Source organism: Arachis hypogaea, chromosome 4, assembly GCF_003086295.3.
Source record: "Arachis hypogaea cultivar Tifrunner chromosome 4, arahy.Tifrunner.gnm2.J5K5, whole genome shotgun sequence".
In the NCBI taxonomy this organism is placed as follows: domain Eukaryota; kingdom Viridiplantae; phylum Streptophyta; class Magnoliopsida; order Fabales; family Fabaceae; genus Arachis; species Arachis hypogaea.
In genome coordinates, this window is record NC_092039.1 from 3,993,017 (window position 1) to 4,014,768 (window position 21,752).

At 32.4% G+C, this 21,752-nt stretch overlaps 1 protein-coding gene across 1 annotated transcript; it reads right to left on the bottom strand.

Moving 5' to 3' along the window:
- Positions 1 to 2,399: 2,399 nt before the first annotated feature.
- LOC112795845 (adenylate isopentenyltransferase 5, chloroplastic) lies at positions 2,400 to 4,726 on the bottom strand. Its single transcript, XM_025838029.3, has 3 exons — positions 4,514 to 4,726; positions 3,471 to 3,962; positions 2,400 to 3,123 (listed from the first exon to the last, which is right to left on the bottom strand). The coding sequence occupies exons 2-3, from the start codon at positions 3,923 to 3,925 to the stop codon at positions 2,559 to 2,561; spliced, it is 1,020 nt and encodes a 339-aa protein (XP_025693814.1). The 5' UTR covers positions 3,926 to 3,962; positions 4,514 to 4,726; the 3' UTR covers positions 2,400 to 2,558.
- Between the last annotated feature and the right edge of the window lie 17,026 nt (positions 4,727 to 21,752).

The window sequence follows — 21,752 nt, forward strand, 5'->3', positions numbered from 1 at the left end:
ATGTTATTTTTTTAAATTTTAAAAAATTCACTCCTACTATTATTATTATTATTATTATTATTATTATTGTTGTTGTTGTTGTTGTTGTTGTTATTGTTGTTATTATTGTTGTAATGATAGCAAAAAAATTTGTATATGTGATTTAATAAAAGTTGCAACAAGAAGGACGAAGAAGAGAAGAAAAAAATAATAGTAAAAATATAAAAGATAAAGAGAAAAAAAAAAGAAAAAACTTCCAACTTATCGGTTTGTGGAAATAATAATCTTATTTCGCATTTTTATTATTTTTGTTTATAAAATAGTTTTTGTTGGTTTAGTCAAATACTCTAATCTCCAAGAAAATTTATTAATTACCAAATCTGTCACTAATTTTTATTTTGTTAAGCAAGTTAGCTCATATTGTATTTGCTAAACATTTAGACAAATCAATCTTATTGTTAATTAACAAAGACATGATGAAAGATTTTAAGAATTTTTAAAAAATTTTATATTATTCTACGTAAACGACTAATTTAATGTTTGAATTGATTTGTTTATGTCACCAAAAAAGAATTGATTTGTTTATGAAATAAAATTTTAGCATTGATTTGATAATTAAAATTTATTAAAAACTAAAATATTTTAAAAAAATTTAAAAACTAATTTGACAATTTCTCTCAATTTTAAAATTATGTATTTTTCCTAAATAATAATGTACAAAAAATATTAACAAATATAAGTCCTCTAATTAAATAACAGTGGATTGAAATATATTTTTGTAGAGCAATATAATGATAAGGAGATAATAACACAAAGTTATCATATTTAATTTAATATTTATAATTTTATATATGTAACATTTATCATTGTATATATCATATCTAAAATTATCTATTTATTTCAATAATAATTAAGAAATAAAAAATAAATACATTAAAAAAGACAAAAAAAATTATAACTAATTTTTTATAGTTCTGTTTGGATTAATATTAAACTTATAGTCCAATTAGTAAAGTATATTATAAATAAGAATATACTATTTTTTTATTAGCTCTAATTCTAAAAATTTCTATTTGAAAAAGTTTAGAAGGCCAACAACTTTATTAAATTCTGGCCAGCATATAATTAGTAAAAAAAATAAGTAATTTCATACCATTAGATGAAATCTCACATCATAAAAATATTGTTAATAATTAATTAATGACTACAAATCACAAAAATTACTCATCTCTTAACATTCCTCTTTCTATTTTATTCTTTCTAATCTTTTATCTAACTCTCTGTCTCTTGATACAATATCGTATCAAGTTCCTAAAATATGAGTTCCAACATTATATTTTTGTTGTATACTTTAATCATAGTTACATAGCACATCGTATGCAGCCGCCCTTGAGAGATGCCAATAAGCAATGTGCCTCTCAACGGTACGGCCGCCCAAGGAAGCATATTAATTAATTTAATTAAGTTTAGGATTCAAATTTTATTGGAAATTACTTATAACAGATAACGCATTAGCCTTCAACTTTTTCCTATTATTGTTTTACAGTTCATGCTCACCACACCAACTATAATATATAAACACCCAATTGATCATCCAATACTTCAATTAAACTTACTTTTTAATTTCTTTACCAACTTATTATTTGTTCCTTCATACTTTAACTTTCTGCGCTTGGATATCTTAAACAAACAAGTTTTTCTTAGATTAAAAAAGAAAAAAATTCATGCTACTAGTTAGAATGAGATAGGATTCAAATAAGAATAATTAGAGTTATACTTTTCTTTTCTTTAAAGCACGAAGACTAAAACAGAGTAGACGAAAACATTCGAGTCATTCACTTCAATTCTTTTATTTGTTATCTTAATTACGTAGTTCTATCTTAGGAAAAAATAAATATATTGTCTTATCAGCATCAAATTTAACAAGCATTTCTGGCCTCGAGTGTAGGGATCGTATATTCCATTCTCCATTACCATAATATTAAATTAATTTATGCCGAACACACTTAAGTGTTCCTTATTCTCTTAGCTTGTAATAAATCCAAAAAAAAAGAAATATTAACATACAACCCTTCAAGAAGTTGAACAACGATATATATGAAATATGATCGTATATGTATATATGTAGTATAATAAGTAAAGCTTTTACTACCAACGACATCACCTCAAAAGAAAGAAAATATAGAGAAAAAAAATGAAAAACTCAAGAACATTTAACTTCAAGTAAAATTGGTAATTAAAAGTCGTTAAATAGTAATTTAATTAAATCTGTTAAATTATTTAACGATTTTTAATTATATATTAACTTTAAGTAAAATTGATAACTGAGAGAACCGTTAAATAAAAATTTAGTTAAATAATTTAAATTATTTAACGACTCTCAACTATCAACTTCACGTGGAGTTGACTGCACCTGAATCTTTACCGAAGTAGTTAAACTGTTTCCACAAAAAAAATTACAAAGTAACCCCCAAAGAAAATTTGAAAAAATGAAAGAGAAAAAATAAGACAAAATAAAAAAAAAACAAAAGTGGTGTGGCACACGGCATCATATCAATGGAAATTTAACCTTTCTAAATCTAATGCGTGGCGGCTGCGGCCACGGCAGCCATTGCCACCGGCGGCGAAGAAGAAGAAACATTAATTCCGGAAGGAACAAGAAGATGTTTATTGTTATCCTCGTAGAGGAAGTTGTGAAGAATCCTAAGGCTCTTGGCAAGAACATGCTCCTCCCAGGAATTTTGAGATTGGTGATGATCAGAGGAATTACGGTTCAAGAAAACCTGCGTGGCGTCGAGGCGATGCATGGTCCTCTTCCAGGTGTTGTGGAGTCGCTGAATCTTGTGGATTTGGCGATTGGCGAGGGTGCAGTTGTTGACCTTGATTCTTGCAATGGCTATGTCTAAGAGCATCTTCTTTGTCTCTTCATCTGCTCCTAAGGCCTCTGCTCTTAGAAACTCGTTGAACTCTGGCACCCCTATCGCTCTTCTTATTCCCCTCTCGTAATCTGCCAATGGCTCGAAGAATTTCCGCACTTCCTCCACTTGTCCCGCTTCGATCATGCGATCCACGCGTGATCGAAGCGACGCATGCAGTATGGGGATTGAAACATCCACCCATAGGAAGCAACACTCGTACCTTAATCTGGACAAACAAATATAATATTTCTAGCTATTAATAAAATGAGCGTAATAGAAAATAAGAAATGTTAAAGTCTATATATTTTGTATTTTTGTATATAAATATATTAATTTAATTTTGATGTACTGTAAATATAAAATGTTTCATACAATGGTAAAAACTCAAGTGCAGTCGATTTCACGTAAAATTGATATTTAAAAATCGTTAGATAATTTGACTAAATTTTTATCTAACAGCTGTCAGATATCAACTTCATGCAAAATTGATGCGCACCTAATTTTTCACCTTATACATTATATAAAAAATATTGAATGATAATTATGTAAGAAAATGAAAATGAAGTAACTAACCTAAAGGTGGAGTGGTGGTTGATGAGAGCATCAAGATAGGAATTGGAGCCACCGGCGATGATGGGGAGGGCATCTCGAGCAACGATGGAATCGACGGCGGAGGTGGCTTGGCGGCAAAAATCATGGGCGGTGAAGTTGGCATTGGGGTGAATTGTGCCAAGTAGATGATGTGGGACCCCACGAGCCTCTTGAGGAGTAACCTTATTAGTGGTGATGTCAAGGCCCTTGTAGACTTGCATTTTGTCGGAGTTAACAATCTCAGCCGGTGGGAAGTGGTTGGCAAGGTCTATGGCCAACTTGGTCTTTCCGGTTCCGGTGGCCCCCAATATCACCACCACCTTATCCTTATTATTATTGTTCCGATTATATAACATGTTCGTAAATCCCTTTTGGAAACTTACTAGAGGCTCTTGTACTTGTTTGCAAGCTGAGGAGCCAGATACCGAGATAATCATCTTCTTAATTCTTAATTAACTTCGTGTAATCTAAAACCTGCCCAACAGTTGACCAAACATTATTTTATATTTAGTTGTGTGTGTCACTATATATGTAAGTAGTATACCACTATAATAATTAATAAGCCTCCATATTAATTAATTTATCAACTAGATAATTAAATAAAAGATTATGGGAAAGCTTGTTCACTCTACTAGCTAGTGATGATGTGCCACTTAATTCATTGAAAACTTGGTAGGAGAATCTAGCGAGGAGGAAGGGAGAAAGAATAAAGAAGAAAAAGGAGCTTAATATATAAGCTATATATATATATATGGAGGAATTCGCAAGAAGCTAGGAATAAAATTAAGAAAATCAAATATTTTTGTTTTTAACCATTATAAACCGCATATAAAGTTGTAAAAATTCAAATGAAGTCGACTTCACGTGAAGTTGATATTTAAGAGTCGTTAGATGAAAATTTAATCAAATCAGTCAAATTATCTAACTACTTTCAAGTATCAACTTAAGTATCAACTTCACGTGAAGTCGACTGCATTTGAGTTTCCACGATGGACCACAAAATATGCGTGTGTGTATGTACTTACCTTTAGTGCCAAAATTAAAGACGTGGCGAGTAGTATATATACGGAATGTATGTATAGTAGGCTGAGATTGATTATATTGATACTTGAGAAGAGTTGATGAACTTTTTTTGAGGAATTAGAAGCACTTTGAGGTGTGTGAAGAAGTTTAGAAGAAGAAGAAAAAAAAGAAGAGAGACGAAAGATATATGCAAGTGTGGATTTTCTGAGGGTACCAAAGGATCGGAAGCACTCACCGCTATTTATACACTAAGACTATGATAGCATGGCCCACTTTATATTATACACCATGTCTTTGATGAAAAATTTAACTTACAAAGTTAAAACAATAAAAAAGGCAAATGATCTTTTTTATTTCAAAAGTTTAAAATATAAACCCTTAATTAAAATATTATTAGATATTTATTATTATTAAAAAAAGAATAGATTGATGCACTTAGTATTTATAATGAGGCTCATACTTATCGTGTGCAGTTACAGGAATCGATCTAACGAGCGTGGTGTGTTTTGCAACATCACTTTCCACCAGCCTAAGTGTTTATTATATTATCGTACTCACATAATTAATATATATATATATAATAATAAAGCTCTTGCTAACCACTAAAATTTGGAAGTTACTTAATTCGGCTATAACAGGATATTTTTAACCCATGGTACACTTGATTCTCAAATAGAGAAATTTATGATCTATCAAACAAAGTCATGCACATTAAAAAAAAATTCACACAACTAATCTTTATGCCATTCATTTTATATTTTATAATTTTGCAAAAAAGAGTAAAAGTAATAAATAAAAATAAGAATTTATTATTTTCATGAAAGTGTATTTTTCAGTTTTAGTAAAGACTAGACTTTCTCTAATAAAGATGTCACAAACACATTCTATTTAATTACTAACTGGATCCCATACATTAGAACATATATTCTTGCACGCTTTTTATATTCTTTTGAGTCATGAATCTACTTGGCTATCATGTGAACAAAATTAGTCCTTGATTTTAAATTTTATCATTATTTTTTTGTGTTTTAACAGAATTTTGACATGACAATATATTCTCGTTGACAATTGAGAGACTTTTCTTCTCCTTTCTTTCACCAACAATAGAATTCTACTCATCATCTTGATGAGGTTGTTATGCCAATTTTAGATCCCGAGGAAGAGGAATGTTAGTGGTATTAATAACACATATTCAGAATTTAGAATTTATAATTTAGAATTTTAAAATTTAAAATTTAAAATTAAAAATTTAGATTTTTAAGATTTAAAATTTAATATTTAAAATTTAGAGTTTAAAATTTAAAAAATATTGTTTTATTTTTTTCAGAAGTGCATTAACCTTTGTTGATTGCATAGGACAAATATATATTTATAGTTCACCAAGGCATAGGTACTTAATGATTTGAGACATTAATGCATGCTAACTTAGGGGAAATGGATATTGTTTGATATAAATAGTTCCATTTTAATTTGAACATATCTTTAATCAATGTATAAATATAGAAACATGGCATATACTAAATTTAACTCCATTTAAATACAGGAATGCTAAAACGTAAATACAAAGAAAGCATTACAAGAGAAGAATAAAAATCAGATTGTAACTTTGTGTATGTTGGTAATGTTGCTTTGTGAGGGGTGTTTGGATGCATCATCACTACTCCATGGTGTATGATATGAGAATAAAATCCTAAAAATATCTCTCTCATTACTAGTTTATTACATTTATAATTATATAATTTTTATTTTAAATAAAAAATTTAAATTCTTATATTATTAATCTTAAGAGATATTTTTAAATTATCAAAATGCGTTTAATAAAAAAAATCAAAATCTCAAATCTATTAGTCTCAATTTATTAAAAATCAAAACATAAAAAAATTATTGATTTATGCCCTACAAAATAAAAAATAAAAAATAATTAATAACAAATCAATTTTAATTCGTAGATTATAGATGTTATATGTTTGAAGTTATATTATAGATATTATACATAAAAAATTATAGATGTTAAAATTAAAAATATTTTAATAATTTCTACTATACAATTTTTATTTATATATATATAATAGAAATGAAATATGGAAAAAAATTATGAAATAAATGATTAAATGTAATTATTAGTTGATCATATTAAAATCAATAAATACGTATATATATAAATATCAAATAAAAAATATTAAAATGATTTAAAATTATAATCTATTAACACACATGTAAGATCATTCAAAAAATACATATATTGAAATTGGGTAATAATAATTCTTAAAATTTATTAATTATGGATATTATATGTATGAAAATATAAATATTATGAATATGAAATTATAAATGTTATATCTAAAATTATTGATATTAAATTAAACATATTTGAAATACTTTTATTACATAGAATAAAAGAATTTAAAAAAATAAATTAAAAAAATTGTGTGCATAATAGGCTGAAAATTGACACGGCATGATTATAGAGAAAATATACCAAAATTAGTAGAATTGCTAATAGAAGATAATATCTTTATCATAACAGTTGGTAAAATAATTTAAATATTATTAAGGTACTTTAATTTCTATTATTACTATTAATGCTATTAATGCATATTTTTTTTTCAATTATTATTTGTGAGGGTGAAAAATGAGGAACGTGAGAAGAACAACAACAAATGTGCATGTTGTAATTAAAGTATACGTAGTAGTTAATAAAAAAATTAGATGGCTTTTGGCTAATTTTTTTATTATTAAAATATTTTCAAAATTTATTATTATTAATACATCAAAATTTCAGTAATAATATTAAGGAGATAAAAAACAATCAATTTAAACAGTTTAAATTTTATTTAATATTTATTCATTATATATTACAGAATACATTAAATAAAAAATAATAAATTTAGACAATTTTTAACTGATTTTTTTTTACCAAATATTTTCGCTTCATATATATATATGGCAGTTAACGGTAGATTTATTTCCAAATTATAAACTAAGCTTGTTCATAATCTATCGACTAATTAAAGTGTCTTGCAGGGTTAGTTACATATGGTTCTATCGATATCCTCATACAAATAATTTTATTCTATATAAAAACTTAATTCCCTTTCATCAACATTAATAATAAGTTTGTAGGTTCTCATCAATTCTTTTAGGTAGCGTTGTTTTGTTTTGAGATATTTTTAGGTAGCGTTTGTTTTGATATAATGAAATAGAAATTGAGAAATAAAAACTCAATATCATGTTTGTTGGTCTAAAAATTGATATTAAAATTTCAATTTCTACTTTTAAAATTTCAATATTTCAATACTTCCAAAAAGTGAAAACACAAGAGACTGATATTTTTGAAGACGGAGACTGAAATTTGAATAACATTTTATACTTAAAATATCCCATTTTAATTAATTAATTCTAACTTTACTTTTTGTGCAAATTAAATTATAACTTCATTCTTATTTCAATCTCTATCTCTTACTTTACACTAAACACAATACTAAGACTTATTTTAGTTTCTATCTTACCGTTTTTGTCTCTTAATCTTAATTTCTCTATCTCTGTCTCTCCTTCAAACACCACCTTAAAATTTAACATTAAATTTATACTTAATCTTTATACTCAAAAATATAATTTTGATAAATTTTGGTACTGTACTTGATCACTTGTTTTGTTATTTAGTTGAATTTATTAATTTAATCTGTATAATTTAGTTGTCTTTTATTTAATTTGTTAATATAATTTTTTTCCCCTGAGAGTTAAACATTTCTTCGTTTCATATATGATGGTTTCAGTGGCTAAGAGAAGGGGGTTGAATTTTAGCCCCTTTTTTTTGCTAACACTTGCTGGACTTAGAAGAGACTTTTCTGTTTTATCTCGTCCCTAGCCACGAGACATTTTCATTTTGTCTCGTCACTTGACACGAGACATTTTTTATTTTTCATCTGAATAGTAAGAACAGAATTGAAGTAGGAAGAAAGAGAGAAGATTACACCCAGATATATCCTGGTTCAGCTGCTAAGTGCAGTGCAGCCTACATCCAGTCTCCATCACAACAATGATGGAATTTCACTATAATCATCCAGATTACAACTTGTAAAGTGCTAACCCAACTTACAAGGGGATTCCCACAGAATCATGAAACATAACACAGATGTACAAAGGAACTCTAAGACATCTATGGCTTTTTCTTTTAATTTTGCACTCTCTGCCTTTTTTCGCTCTATGACTTTTTCATACAAACCTCACTGTTTGCCTTTTTCCATGAGACTCAAAACATGACAAAATTAAACAGAAAAATACAAAACAGAAAACATTGAAGGAGAAGAAGAACTGCTAGCTTAGGTAGCTCTGAGAACTCTGTGCCTTGCACTCTCAAATCTTACTCCTTGAATCAAACCATGATTGTTCACCCCTTTTATAGAGAAGTGAAGCCTTCACGGTTGAAACACAAACCCGAGCTCAACTTCTTTTCCTTCACAACAAAACCGGTTCGGCCACAAAGAGAGAAGAGGTAACTCATGCAAAAACCAACATGCAAATACCTCTAGTCCTTCCTTGGTCATCACTCTTCATCAATCCAAGCACTCCATCCTTGGCTTCCTCTCCAAGATGGATTTCTGGCCCTTGATGCTTCATGATGATGATGACTTCATCTGCTTCAATCTCTGCCTTCAACCATCACTTCGCCACTCTAGCTACTCCCTGTGGTGGTTGAGCAGAATCAAAGACAAGCCACGCCTCCAAGATCTTTCTTGCTGGCCGAATCTTCAATGTCCATTTTTGAGCATGAAAAGCTCAAGATAACCTCACCAAATCTAACCATATTTTGTGAATATCTCAGCCACAGCTCATTTTTATTTTAGTATGTTTTCTTGCCATCATTAGCTTGATGGTCTTGATGCATGCAACTTCTTCTTTTTCTTGGTTGAAGAACATTTCTTCCATTGTTTCCTGGACAAGGACTGAAGAAAGAAGAAGAAAGAGATGAGAAAGAATAAAAGAATCTGAAGAAAATCAATGTAGAGTGATTAAACACATTAATTTGAGAATAGCTTGCTTTTACTTCCCTTAGAGTGGCGTGCATAGTCATAATAGCCATCAAATCAATCTTCTCTCTCTTTCTTATGTTTCTAATGCATTAATTAAATTTGAATTCCATCCAAATTGAGAATTGGAATCCGTTGGAGCATGCAACCATGATCAAGAGAATGGGTTTTTAAATGAATAAAGTAATATTGTGTTCCATCTCTCCCCTTTTTGTTTCGGACCAAACAAGTTGGTTATACACCAACAATATATTTGGGCTTGCATATTCAAGTCTGGCCCAAACCAATTCAGCCTTAATGATTAAAACCATTTGTATGAATGCTGAATAAATTTTTAATAAAACTGGGCTAGCTGTAGATTTCCTTTATTTTTGGCCCAACAAAAATGTGCACAACAAAATTATTAATTAAGCAATTGTGAATTAAAAACAAATTAATAATTTTGTAATTAATTATTTTTAATAATGTTTGTTCATCACAAATATTAATTTGGAGTTTTCCAAACTCATCAATCTCCCCCTTGATGACAAACATTATTAAAATTGAAATGGAAAGAAATTTAAAGATTGAGTACGAGTACTCCCTTTGAAGATTGAATTTCTCCCCCTTTCAAATTATCACATGACTCCCCCTTGATGTATGCTATTTTACCAAGGAAAGCACTAAACCTGTGACATTTAAAATCAAGCTTCAAGTAACAATGTTATTTAGCAAATTTTATAATGCTAAATGCTTGATTTATGAGCAGTTTTAATTGATAATCAAAACTCATTTGATATCATAAACTGATTTACTGCTCAACAAACACATCAACTAAGCTCAAACAGTGTTGTTCAAAAAATTCAATTATTTTCCAGTCAAAGTATCAGAGCTATATCATTCAAGTAAGGAAAATATTTTTGAATCTCATATGAACAAAAATATGGCAGCTGTTAGATATCACAGTTTAAAGGAACTACCAAAAATATGTTTTCTGATCAATATATTTACCAAGATGAATAAGAATATTCCAAATAAAAACATGTTCATCAAGATAAATCAACAATCAGGCATTCAATAAATCAAACATCATTATAAACCAAATGCCAAATGCAATAAGCAGTAGTAACCATAGTGAAACAAATATGATGACAACATGCATTCTTTAAACAAGGGTGATCATGAATTTTCATCAATTGAAAATTTCATCCCCTGTTTTCATTGTCCTCCCCCTGTTTCATTAGTTCCAAATTTCAATTTTGGAGACTAGTTTTCCTCCCCCTTTTGTCATCAAGGGGCACCTGCACAAAATATGAATAATACCACAAAATATTCATAACAAAAGTAACAAGAGTGTGTCAAAGTATCACAGAGCAGCGAGTTTCAAGTCATGCTCATACAAAAAATAGATTGAGCCTAATAGAGCCAATATCAAATAAAAGGAAAACAGTCATTAATCATCAGACAAATTATAATCAGAGTCTGCAACATCTTCTTCACTGCCAGTGCCCAGATCCTTTTCCAAGTTTTCCAGCATCATGCCCACTCGCTCTTTACATCTCCCCCAAGCACGTTCATTTTCATAGGCTAGCTTTCGAGCAGCCCTATGGAATTGAATCATGAGTGTAGACATATTAGAGAATTCGGTGAGGATTTTCCTTGTTGACTCGGTTGCTTTAGAGGATTCAAACTGGCTTTCAAGGTCACTGTCCATTGGCATTGATTTCTTACTCTTTGTTCCTTTTACAACACCACCGCCTTTAATCATAGAGATTTTGTTCTCCACATTCTCATTTGTTAAATCTACCTTATAGTACTCAAAAATACACGTGAGAAACATTCCATAAGGTAAATTAGCCTTTTTGGTACTCCTTACACAGTCCCACATATGTCTGATCATGAGATAAGCAAATGAAATAGGAGAAGAAGTAACAAGGGCAAAAATTATTAAGGAATCAGATACAATTACCCTATTGTGAGAACCACTTTGTGGAGTTAAAATGTGGGTAGTGATGCGATGCATCAATGAGTTGGTTGGTCCAAGAGCTTTGTGAGTAGGAACAGTGCCATCTAATCCAGACATGTTTGCACAGATTTGAGAGAGAACTTGTTCGTAAGTAATCCCAACATGATCATCCCATTTGTCACTCATGTATACCCTCGGTCCCTCGTCCGTGTAACCAAGGGCAGCACTGATGGTTTCAGTGTTCAGAACCATATGCACACGTTTCACATAGGAGTGAAGAGTACCATCAATCAGTCTGAGATTAGCATACAATTGCCTAACCAATTTCGGATATACCATTTTGTGAGTGTGTAGCAGTGGAGACCATTTGATGTTATCAAACAAGGGTTGCAAAATAATTCCTTTGGCTGACAGTTGATCAAGATTCACCAAGTAGGAGGGACAGATATGCCTCTTTTCCAGAACTTCTTGATGGAATTCATAAAATGCACATGTCAGGAATCTGGATGGATCATAGTGAGAATGTGGCTTGTGAAACTTGTTCTTGAATTCCAGTGACTCAAGATTTGCCGGTTCCCTGGTTTCATGCAACACGAAACCTTTGGGCTTCTGAGAGCTTCTGCCTAAAGTGTGTGGTGTTGTCTTCTTTGGTGATTGCGGCGGTGGAGAAGGAACGGGTGAGGTTTGAGACGATTCTTCTTCAACACTTGGCTCCTTGTTTTTGCCACGGCCAGAACTCTTGTGAGCAATCTTCTTTCTCATGGTGGGTGTTGGTTTGACAAATTGAGAAGGAGAGGAAGAGGATGTTGAGTGAATGTGAATATGAGTGTGTGTTTGTGGAGTGAATGGTTTTTGAGAGAGATTGATTCTTTCACTTTTTCTTGATGCAGTTTTCTTTTTCATTATGGGGAGAGAGATAATGGGGGTGGAAGAAGAAAGGTTGGCCGAAGGTGAAGAGTGGAGGGAGGTTAAGGAAGCAATAAATGTTGATTGGAGAGAGATGATGGGGGGTGGTTAATAGTCATAATGCACGGTTATTAACCAAAGCAGTTTCCCAAGAATCTGAAATGAGAGTTCCTTGAATCAAGGGATTAGTTGAAAAGGAAGGATTTGATTTGACATTATCCCTTTTTCAACTAGATATGATAGGACATCTTTGAGATTTGGTTTTCAAAAATTGAATAACTAACAAAACAGTCAGAGATGGGTCAAATGGATTTTGTGAGGCCCATTGGAATTTGTTTCTGCACAGTCTCCCCCTTAAGCATAGCTCTCCTATCATGCATTTATTTTTATCTCGTCTATTCCTGCGAGATAAAATTGAACAGGGTCAGAAATTCACAGATTTTCAACTTGATTTAAATCAATCATTCTCAAGCCTTTCCTCAACAAACAGAATCTATCTTCACAGAGGGGTTTTGTAAAAATATCAGCAAGTTGTTCTTCAGATTTTACAAATTGAATATAAATAGTACCCTTTTGCACATGTTCTCTAATAAAATGATATTTAATTTCAATGTGCTTTGTTCTAGAGTGCAGAACAGGATTTTCGGAAATGTTTATTGCACTCACGTTATCACAAAATAAGGGTATGCTATTGATTTTTAATTTGTAATCTTCCAATTGAGTTTTTAACCAAATTAATTGTGAACAACAAGCAGATGCGGATATATATTCAGCTTCAGCTGTGGATAGAGCCACTGTAGCTTGTTTCTTGCTTGACCACATGTTGAGTGAGCTTCCAAGGAAGCAACACATGCCGGAAGTGCTCCTTCTATCCACTCTATCTCCCGCATAATCTGCATCACAAAACCCTACTGCACAAAAATCATCAGATTTTGGATACCACAAGCAATAATCACATGTTCCCTTAATATACATAATGATGCGCTTAACAGCCGTTAAATGGGATTCTTTTGGGTGAGATTGAAATCTTGAACATACACCCACACTTTGAACAATATCCGGTCTAGAGGATGTAAGATACATTAATGAGCCAATCATTCCTCTATACCGTGTCTCATCCACATCTAGGCCATCATCATCCTTTTCAAGTTTAGTGTTAGGATGCATTGGTGTTCCCATTGGTTTGGAATTCTCTAAGCCAAATTTCTTTATCAATTCTTTTGCATACTTGCCTTGGTGAATAAAGGTACCACTAGGAGTTTGTTTAATTTGGAGGTCAAGAAAGAAAGTTAGCTCTCCCATTAAACTCATTTCAAACTCACTAGTCATGAGTTTTCCAAACTCTTCACACAAGGACTCATTGGCCGATCCAAACACAATATCATCCACATAAACTTGAACAAGAAGAATATTATCATTAGATGCTTTAATAAATAAAGTAGTGTCCGTGGTACCCCTTTGAAAATGATTTTCTAAAAGGAAGGCACTAAGCCTTTCATACCAAGCTCTTGGAGCTTGCCTAAGGCCATAAAGGGCCTTTGAGAGTTTAAAAACATGATTTGGAAAATCTTTGTGTTCAAAACCGGGGGGTTGAGCCACATACACTTCTCTATCAATAAAGCCATTAAGGAAAGCACATTTAACATCCATTTGAAACATTTTGAAACCCTTATGGGCAGCATAGGCAAGAAGCAGCCTAATTGCTTCCATTCTTGCTACCGGAGCAAAAGACTCATCAAAATCAATTCCCTCTTCTTAATCGTAACCTTGGGCCACTAATCTAGCCTTGTTACGAACAACTTGTCCATCCTCTCCAAGTTTATTTTTAAATACCCATTTAGTACCCGTTACCTTCTTACCATCCGGATGAGGTACTAATGTCCAAACCTCATTCTTGTCAAATTGAGCAAGCTCCTCTTGCATGGCCTTGACCCAAGATGGATCTTCAAGAGCTTGTTTGACATTGTTGGGCTCCATTTGTGACAAGAGAGCAAAGTTGCTAGGTTCGGCTTGCCTTTTGGTGGAGGATCTTGTTATTATTCCTTGAGAGGGATCACCAATGATGAAGTCATGAGGATAACCCCTCATGGATTTCCATTCTCTAGGCTTTCGGACAGGTGTTGAGCTTTGATGATCTTCTGGTGGTCTCACTGTTTCAGTTGCTCGTGCCTGCTCAGGAGACAAAATGGAAGTTTCTCCTTCGATCTGACGAGACAAAACTGGGCTGACAGATTCTTCATTTTGTACAGATTTGGGATTTTCTTTATTTGTTCCATCTTCTTCACTATCTGATTCATTATCCTTTACAGTACTGGGAATTAAGTTAGAATCACAAAAAGTAACGTGTATGGATTCCTCTATGGTTCTATGTTCTTTGAGATAAACTCTATAGGCCTTGCTTGTGGTGGAATATCCAACAAACATTCCTTCATAGGATTTTGGATCATATTTTCCAAGGTTTTCCTTATTGTTAAGTACAAAGCATTTGCATCCAAAAACATGAAAGTACTTAAGGTTTGGAGGGGTTCCTTTCCATAGCTCATAAGGAGTTTTCTTTAACCCTTTTCTAATAATTGTTCTATTCAAAATATAACATGCTGTGTTCACAGCTTCAGCCCATAAAAATTTAGGAATTTCATTCTCACATAGCATGACCCTAGTCATTTCTTGAAGGCTTCGATTCCTTCTTTCAACCATCCCATTTTGTTGGGGGGTTCTAGGGCATGAAAAATTATGAGAAATCCCTAAGTCATCACAGAATTTTTCAAAGTCTTGATTTTCAAATTCTCTTTCGTGATCACTTCTCAAATAGGCAATTTTCAAATCTTTTTCATTTTGAATTTTCTTACAAAGGATGGAGAAGGCATAAAATGCATCATTCTTATGAGCAAGGAAAAGTACCCAACCAAATCTAGAGTAATCATCTACCACCACAAGACCATAGTGTTTTCCTCCTAAGCTGTGAGTTCTAGTAGGACCAAAAAGATCAATATGTAACATTTCTAATGGCCTTTTGGTTGAAATTCCATCTTTTGATTTAAAAGATGATTTTACTTGTTTGCCTAATTGGCATGCATCACAAGTAAGATCTTTATCAAACTTGATGTTTGGAATTCCTCTAACCAAATTTCTTTTGACTAGCTTAGAAATTTGGTACATGCTAGCATGACCCAACTTTCTATGCCAAAGCCATTTTTCAGATTCAAGAGAGGCGAAGCATGTTACATTTTGTTCCTTTAAATCCTCAAGAGTTAATCCATACACATTATTACATCTTTTAGCTTCAAATAGAATATCCCCAGTTTTCTCACAAACTACTAAGCAAACAAGTTTCTTAAAAATAACTTCAAAGCCCAAATCACACAATTGACTAACACTAAGCAAGTTATGTTTCAAGCCATGTACAAGAAGGATATCATTTATACAAGATGAAAAGTTTTTACCCACTTTCCCAACAACCACTATTTTTCCTTTTGCATCATCACCGAATGTGACAAATCCTCCATCATATTCATCAAGCTTTATGAAGAAGGTTGTCTTCCCGGTCATATGCCTAGAGCATCCGCTATCCATGTACCACATATTTTCTTTCTTCTTGGATGCTAGGCATACCTACAAAATAAACTCAAGTGACCTTAGGTATCCAAATTTTCTTGGATCCTTTCACGTTAAACCATCTCTTATGTCCCAAATCATTGTAATCAAAGACAACTTTGTAAACTTTGTCACCAATCATTCTTTCACCAAAGAAACATTGAACTGGAAAATGACCACTTCGGTTACATAGTCTACAAAATCTTGGAGTTGCTGTTTTGTTAAAGTAAGTTGGGTCTTGATATTTTACATCATTTGAAGATGAAGCAATGTTTTCAAAATGTGATTTTTCAGTTTTATAAAATCCCAACCCAGCTTTATCGTAAAGAGGTTTTTGACTAGCCAAGATTTGGTTCAAATTTTCAGAACTTTGGGTGAACTTAGCTAAGTCATCTTTAAGTCTTTTAACCTCTTTGAGCAACTCTTCATTTTGCTTAAAACAGTTCACATATGCAAGAACAGAATGATCACTTTCACAGCTTCTAACTTGGGCTTTTAACTGCTTATTTTCTTCCACAAGATCACAAGCAGTTTCAGCCTCTCTTAGTTTTTCTTTGAGAAAATCATTTTCAGCTTTAAGAATGAAATTTTGTTGTTCAAGATCTTGATTCTCAGTTAGAAAACATCTTATTTTTTCAGAAAGGTGATCTATCATAAGATGAAGGTCTTCAGTGTTAGAGTTTTGAAAGGATACCTGTTCTACCTCATTTGCCATGAGACAAGGCTATGACTTAGTCTCAGATTCTTCATCATCATCATCTGAGTCATTTTCCAAATCTTCCCATGAAGCCATTAGTCCCTTTTTCTTTTCCCTTTTTGGCTTTTCTTCCCTTTTTAACTTGGGACAATCTGATTTGAAATGCCCCTTTTTCTTGCAATTGTAACAGATTACTTTGCTAAGGTCCTTCTTCATCTTCCTTGAGCTGCTGCCTTTGCCTCTGAGTTTCACCATTTTCCTGAATTTTTTTGCAAACAACACAAACTCATTTTCAGAAGAATTATCACTGGATTCATCATCCAGAGGGTTAGTCACAGAAGAAAAAGCAACTCCTTTCTTTTTTGAGTCTTTTTTCAAATAACTGTTTTCAAAAGCTAGAAGATTTCCTCTCAAATCATCAAGTGTCATGAAATCAAGATTACTGCTCTCAGAAATAATTAAAACTTTTGTTTCCCACTCTTTAGTGAGACATCTCAGCACTCTTCTCACAAGCACAGAATCAGAATGTGTAATTCCCAGAACATCTAAGCCAACAATGATAGTGTTGAACCGTTCGAACAGCTCATCAATGGATTCTCCTTCCTTCATTGTAAACATTTCATATTCTCTATTCAACATATCTGTCCGAGTCTTCTTTACAATAGTGGTTCCTTCATTAGTGATTTGTAGCTTGTCCCAGATTTCCTTTGCCGTTGTGCATCGTGATACCCGTCGGTACTCCTCAAAGCTGATAGCACAGTTGAGCAGGTTTACTGCCTTGGCATTTAATTCTACCTTCTTCCTATCTTCCTCGGTCCATCTTGCTTCTGGTTTGAGAGAGACTACCCCTTCAGCACTTGTGGTAGTTGGAAATTGAGGCCCTTCAAGAATAATCTTCCAAAGTCTGTAATCTACAGCTTGTACAAATATCTTCATCCTCTCCTTCCAATAGGTATAATTTTTCCCATTGAAAAGAGGAGGTCTGTTGCTTGATTGTCCTTCGTTCAGATTATAGGACACCACATTTGCGCCACTGTTCTCCGCCATGAGGATCTTTACTCCAAGCTGCAAAGCTTGATCTCTTTGAGACCAAGCTCTGATACCAATTGATGGTTTCAGTGGCTAAGAGAAGGGGGGTTGAATCTTAGCCCCTTTTTTCTTGCTAACACTTGCTGGACTTAGAAGAGACTTTTCTGTTTTATCTCGTCCCTAGCCACGAGACATTTTCATTTTGTCTCGTCACTTGACACGAGACATTTTTTATTTTTCATATGAATAGTAAGAACAGAATTGAAGTAGGAAGAAAGAGAGAAGATTACACCCAGATATATCCTGGTTCAGCTGCTAAGTGCAGTGCAGCCTACATCCAGTCTCCATCACAACAATGATGGAATTTCACTATAATCATCCAGATTACAACTTGTAAAGTGCTAACCCAACTTACAAGGGGATTCCCACAGAATCATGAAACACAACACAGATGTACAAAGGAACTCTAAGACATCTATGGCTTTTTCTTTTAATTTTGCACTCTCTGCCTTTTTTCGCTCTATGGCTTTTTCATACAAACCTCACTGTTTGCCTTTTTCCATGAGACTCAAGACATGACAAAATTAAACAGAAAAATACAAAATAGAAAACATTGAAGGAGAAGAAGAACTGCTAGCTTAGGTAGCTCTGAGAACTCTGTGCCTTGCACTCTCAAATCTTACTCCTTGAATCAAACCATGACTGTTCACCCCTTTTATAGAGAAGTGAAGCCTTCACGGTTGAAACACAAACCCGAGCTCAACTTCTTTTCCTTCACAACAAAACCGGTTCGGCCACAAAGAGAGAAGAGGTAACTCATGCAAAAACCAACATGCAAATACCTCTAATCCTTCCTTGGTCATCACTCTTCATCAATCCGAGCACTTCATCCTTGGCTTCCTCTCCAAGATGGATTTCTGGCCCTTGATGCTTCATGATGATGATGACTTCATCTGCTTCAATCTCTGCCTTCAACCATCACTTCGGCACTCTAGCTACTCCCTGTGGTGGTTGAGCAGAATCAAAGACAAGCCACGCCTCCAAGATCTTCCTTACTGGCCGAATCTTCAATGTCCATTTTTGAGCATGAAAAGCTCAAGATAACCTCACCAAATCTAACCATATTTGGTGAATATCTCAGCCACAGCTCATTTTTATTTTAGTATGTTTTCTTGCCATCATTAGCTTGATGGTCTTGATGCATGCAACTTCTTCTTTTTCTTGGTTGAAGAACATTTCTTCCATTGTTTCCTGGACAAGGACCGAAGAAAGAAGAAGAAAGAGATGAGAAAGAATAAAAGAATCTGAAGAAAAGCAATGTAGAGTGGTTAAACACATTAATTTGAGAATAGCTTGCTTTTACTTCCCGTAGAGTGGCGTGCATAGTCATAATAGCCATCAAATCAATCTTCTCTATCTTTCTTATGTTTCCAATGCATTAATTAAATTTGAATTCCATCCAAATTGAGAATTGGAATCCGTTGGAGCATGCAACCATGATCAAGAGAATGGGTTTTTAAATGAATAAAGTAATATTGTGTTCCATCTCTCCCCTTTTTGTTTCGGACCAAACAAGTTGGTTATACACCAATAATATATTTGGGCTTGCATATTCAAGTCTGGCCCAAACCAATTCAGCCTTAATGATTAAAACCATTTGTATGAATGCTGAATAAATTTTTAATAAATTTTTAATAAAACTGGGCTAGCTGTAGATTTCCTTTATTTTTGGCCCAACAAAAATCTGCACAACAAAATTATTAATTAAGCAAGTGTGAATTAAAAACAAATTAATAATTTTATAATTAATTATTTTTAATAATATTTGTTCATCACAAATATTAATTTAGAGTTTTCCAAATTCATCAATATAGTTCCCTTACTTGCTGCTATAACCACATTAAACCTTTTGCTGTTGGCATCACTTCAACAAAAATATTAGAGTTTATCATCTATCATCTTAAAAGACTTATAAACATAAATATTTAAAAAGTTTAACTAGCATGTGTCTTAAAATTATAAATTAATAAATTTTTATAAAAAAATTAAAATTAAAATTAAAATTTTTAATATATTTATTGTATATTTATCAAAATAAAAAATTTAAATTTTTTATTAATAATAATAATTTTAACATTGTCTTAAAAACACATATTAGATAAATTTACATTGAAAAAAAAAATGATTAGCTAGCAGCACCAGCAATACACAACAGCAGAAAGTTTTAAATTAATAAATAATAATTGTACAATATATCTTATTAGTTAAGTTTTAATTAGAATATATCTCCAAAATTTAAATCATACCAATCGCATTTTTCTTTTTTTTTTATACATGTTAGTTTTGATGTTGAGGAGGTGGATGATAGATATACGAGGAGCATCAAGACTCATGATTCTTTTGTTAATATTTGTCTGTATTTCTTTTATAGCAAGAAATTAAGGAAAACCAAAAAGAAAAGCGACACTAGCGGCAACAAATTTAGGTGCGGAAATTAATTAATTGTTTTCATAAAAGCCTCGAGCGGCATAAAGAATTTTCTCTATATGGTGCTATTGGTATATCTTTTATTTTATTATTCAATTGATATAGAAGAGCATTAAACATAGGTTATAGACTTAGAACTATAATTTAAATTAATTCTCTATTTATTATTTTTTCTTTTTCGAAATGCTGGCTTACTCGGTGTTAGATGCCGCTTAATTATTGGTTAGTTCTCTCCGGCAAGGAATTATGGTTTGCTTTGGTACGGAACAAATGAAACATTTAATTTGGATAATATTATTATAAATTAAAACCTTTTGAGGTCACAATTTTAAATAATGATTTATGGCGAGGGTTTTTTTTCTTATTGTTTGTTCTGCCATGGTTTGTATATTTTACAATGAGAAAAAAAATCCTACAAACCATTTCAATATTTCAATTTATTAGAAAAATTCAACAAAAATTTAAACAAGAATCTGTCTAATAACAGAAGTACCAAAATTAATTTTCTCATAATTTGTGCAATTAAATAGATAATATCAAAGATACTCTAAGCAGTAAATATAATGGCAAAAAATTAAATAATCAAACACCAAAATTTTAATATGAAAAAATTCTCAAAAGAGAGACAAAAAACTCACGGGACCTAGTCCAGTAAAATCTTCTACTATCAGAATAATGAGTACACAAACAGTCTTTCTAGTGACACTAGGGCATCTCAACAATCAACAAAATATATCACCAAAACTAGTGGAATCAACATAATTCCTCCACCAAGTGGGTATCTCAAATCAGGCAAAAGAGAAAGTAATACAACTAGCAAGTTATATCCTAATGTTCATCTCTACACCAGGAATAACATACTAAAATTTCATAAGAAATGGAGCAAGTTTACCAGTTTAATAGGATCAAAATTGACTTGCCCCTTTTCCCCAAATTCTTCTCATCTTCGACGCCGATGAAAAACTCTCTCCTCTCTGTATTTGATTGTTGTTTCAAAATGAGGGACTTCCTCCTCGTTCTCTCTCCGTGGCTATTAGCCACTTTATTCCTTTCCTTTTTTTTATTTATAATATGTGGTTCCCACTTAGTTGGGAACCCACAAACAAATCTCTCCCTCACCAACTCAAGTGGGGATAGGCTGCTCCACCAATCCTGCTTTCTCTTTACAGGAATTAAACTTCACTGCAGGTAAACTTTTAGTCATCATATCTGAACCATTATCATCAGTATGGATCTTCTCAAGTGCATATGACTTCATCTCAAGCACTTGACATATCCAATGATACCTCACATCTATGTGCTTCGATCGGGAATGAAACGTCGGATTCTTGCTGAGATGAATAGCACTCTGACTGTCACAAAATAACACAAACTTCTCTTGATAGATACCTAACTCTTATAGAAATTTTTTCATCCACAAGAATTCCTTAGAAGCTTCAACAACAGCAATGTATTCTGCCTCTGTAGTAGACAAAGTAACATATTTCTGAAGTCAAGATTGCCATGACACAGCTCCCCCTGCAAAAGTCATCATATAACCAAAAGTAGACTTC

Coding starts and splice junctions, on each gene's coding strand:
- LOC112795845 (XM_025838029.3), bottom strand. CDS start 3,925: ATGATTATCTCGGTATCTGGCTCCTCAGCTTGCAAACAAGTACAAGAG. Junction 3,124..3,470: donor AACCACCACTCCACCTTTAG/GTTAGTTACTTC, acceptor TTGTTTGTCCAG/ATTAAGGTACGAGTGTTGCT.